Source organism: Sapajus apella, unplaced genomic scaffold (genome assembly GCF_009761245.1).
Source record: "Sapajus apella isolate SASKATOON/1434 unplaced genomic scaffold, GSC_monkey_1.0 scaffold7283, whole genome shotgun sequence".
Taxonomy (NCBI): domain Eukaryota; kingdom Metazoa; phylum Chordata; class Mammalia; order Primates; family Cebidae; genus Sapajus; species Sapajus apella.
Genome location: NW_022444207.1, coordinates 1 through 3,337, shown reverse-complemented (window position 1 = coordinate 3,337; position 3,337 = coordinate 1). Strand labels below are relative to the sequence as shown.

The 3,337-nt window shown below is 42.9% G+C and overlaps 1 protein-coding gene across 1 annotated transcript; it reads left to right on the top strand.

The window, feature by feature from the left end:
* Nucleotides 1–598: 598 nt before the first annotated feature.
* LOC116548127 (uncharacterized protein C7orf57-like) lies at nucleotides 599–2,689 on the top strand (the record flags this gene model as incomplete). The annotated part of the gene is made up of 2 exons (XM_032273752.1): nucleotides 599–824; nucleotides 2,503–2,689. Coding segments are annotated over 2 exons (252 nt in total), but the record flags the coding sequence as incomplete, so codon positions are not given.
* Between the last annotated feature and the right edge of the window lie 648 nt (nucleotides 2,690–3,337).

Sequence of the window (3,337 nt, the reverse complement as noted above, 5' to 3'; positions counted from 1 at the left end):
TTTTTTTTTTTGAGACTGAATCTCGCTTTGTCACCAGGCTGGAGTGCAGTGGCGCAATCCCGGCGCACTGCAACCTCCACCTCCTGGGTTCAAGCGATTCTTCTGCCTCAGCCTCCCAAGTAGCTGGGACCACAGGCGTGTGCCACCACACCCGGCTAATTTTTTTGTATTTTTAGTAGAGATGGAGTTTCACCGTGTTGGCCAGGTTGGTCTCGATCTCTTGACCTTGTGATCCGCCCCCCTCAGCCTCCCAAAGTGCTGGGATTACAGGCATGAGCCACCATGCCCGGCCACTATTACTAAATCTTGATTGACTATCACAAAGAAAGATTTTGGAAATGGAACTAAAAATGCTCTCATGCCTGTACAAGGGATGCTTTAACATGCACCTTCTTATGCTTAAAAATGGAGACAGCGAGACAGACAAAGAGGCAGAGGGAGAGACAAAGGGGCGGAGAGACAGAGGGAGACATAGACGGGGAGAGATAGAAAGAGAGCTCTTCATGAGGTTTGAATGGACAGTAACTCCTAGTCAGCGTGTTCACTGAATACTGCTTCTGCTTTATCATTACCCTCGTACTTAAGTTTCACATGACTTTTTCTCTTTTTAAGGCCTGGTCAAAAAAAGAGTTCACCAACCAATTTTTCCAAACTCATTAGCAATGGTTATAAGAATGAGTGGCTGCAGCAGCAGCGAACTGACTCAGACCAGAGGACCCCGAAGACATCCGGGGCGTCATCGTCATCTCAGTCCTCACGAGACCTGGAAGGTCCCCAGGAGGCAGCAAGGCTCCAGGATGCAGAAGGCCCTGAGGATGCCCCAGGTGAGGTGCAGGTGGCCATCTGCGTTTACCGGAGGCTTGGTTCTTTGTGATACAGCAGCTGACATTCTTATCACATGATGCATCTCGTAAGGAGAAATGAGTAACCCAAAAACCATGTGAAAAAGCCCACAGAAATACTATGGTTGCAGGGCCCGGCGCGGTGGCTCACGCCTGAAACTCCTAGCACTCTGGGAGTCCGTGACAGGCCGACCACGAGATCAGGAGTTCGAGACCAGCTTGGCCAACATGGTGAAACCCTGTCTGTACTGAAAATACAAAAATTAGCCGGGTCTGGTGATGGGTACATGTAATCCCAGGTCCTTGGGAGGCTGAGGCAAGAGAATTGCTTGAACCCGGGAGGCCGAGGTTGTAGTGAGCAGAGACTGCGCTATTGCATTCCAGCCTGGGTGACAGAACAAGACTCTGTCTCAAAAAAAAAAAAAAAAAAAAGAAAAGAAAAAAAGAAATACTATGGTTACAGATTAGCCTGAGAGTAATACTTGTTTTGCTCTTTCCTCTTTATTCAGATGAACAGCAGAAGTCATGACTTTTGGGGCTTTATATTTCCTTTTATTTGTCCAAAATTTTGATAGTCCATTTGATATAACAAACAAATAATATACCAGCTAATATCAATTTCTAAGCTTCCAGATCCAAAAAATTTTGACCCTAAAATGCTTCTACTTTTGCATAAGCAGCTGGTCCTTTCTGAGGTCACTTCTTAGGAAGCCTTCATTCTTTGAAAATAAGTCAAAATTCAAACTTAAAATTACTCCATTATTGGCATGTCTTAAGCTTTGAATAATTTAGAACATTCTCTGTAATTAGATGTTCAAAGTACTGTATTAGTTTTTATTTTATTATAATATTTTATTTTATTTTTTGAGACGGAGTGTTACTCTGTTGTCCTGGCTGGAGCGAAGTGGCAAAATCACAGCTCACGGTAGCCTCGACCTCCTGGGCTCAAGCGATCCTCCCACCTCAGCCTTCCAAGTAGCTGAGACTAAAGGCATGCATCACCACACCCAGCTATTTTTTTTATTTTTCATAGAGACAAGGCCTCACTATGTTGCCCCGGCTGGTCTCAAAGTCCTGGGCTCAAACAGTTCTCCTGCCTCTGCCTTCCCAATGTACTGAGATTACAGGTGTGAGCCACTGTGCCCAGCCATTCATTTTTATTTTTAGTGGTTACAGAAAGAATTCCCCTTATTTTTTCAACACATCCATTTTAAAGCCTATTTTGCATTATGTTCAGTATCCACAGCTCTATTAATTATTGACCAATTGCCTCTGGGAAACTTGTTTTTACTATTGAGGCTTGAGTTCTTTGATTAGGAGGAAAGACGGCGTGTTGTACCTCTGCAGACAGTTGAAGTGTTTGGTGGGGTTATTTGTAAGTGAGGTCATGGCTTGCCATTCCACACCCACTTCCTTACTGTATTTGCTGAGCAAGATCTGCCACTTACTGGCTAACTCTCTCCTTCATTATACTGGAGGATGAGATGGTGACATGTTCATATGCAGTGTTGTAAAAAGTGCCCTACTGAACTTTACAATGTCAATAGTGTTTTATGACTTACTGCTGTTTTAATTAAATCTTTATGTAAATTATGACTTCTTTTAACACTTGATCTGTTTCATTAACCTGAATAACAAATGTACTTGTTCTTTATTACAGAATCTTCTCAAAGTGAGTATTTATGAAGTAATCTGCATCAAAACACAAAAGGTCTTACACAAAAAAATTCGATGGACATAGTCCTGCAATCTGAGACCGAAGCCACTCAGGAGCCTGCAACGTCCTTCTCCAAACTGCATGCATTCTGACTATAAAAGCCTGTGCCATACATGCTTTAAAAAAAATCAGTGTTGCCGGGCGCGGTGGCTCACGCCTGTAATCCCAGCACTTTGGGAGGCCGAGGCGGGTGGATCACGAGGTCAAGAGATCGAGACCATCCTGGTCAACACGGTGAAACCCCGTCTCTACTAAAAATACAAAAAATTAGCTGGGCATGGTGGCGTGTGCCTGTAATCCCAGCTACTCAGGAAGCTGAGGCAGGAGAATTGCCTGAACCCAGGAGGCGGAGGTTGCAGTGAGCCGAGATCGCGCCATTGCACTCCAGCCTGGGTAACAAGAGCGAAACTCTGTCTCCAAAAAAAAAAAAAAAAAAAAATCAGTGTTCCAGAAACATAGCTTAGGGGGAGGAAAAAAAGGACCACTCACATTATCACAACATGGTTATTATTCTTTTATTCATGTTACACAAGCAAAGACAGTTTAGTTCATAGACACGCATTGTATTACTCGCCATGTAAGAGTCATACTGGAAAAGATTAAGTAAAAGCCATGGGAGGCTTCAATTTATTTTTTAGTTTACCTTCTATTTTATTTTTGACAAATAATTGTATACAACTATGGGATGCAATGCAATGTTTTGATATATATATATATCTATATATATCCACATGTATACACACACACACACACACACACACACACATATATACACACA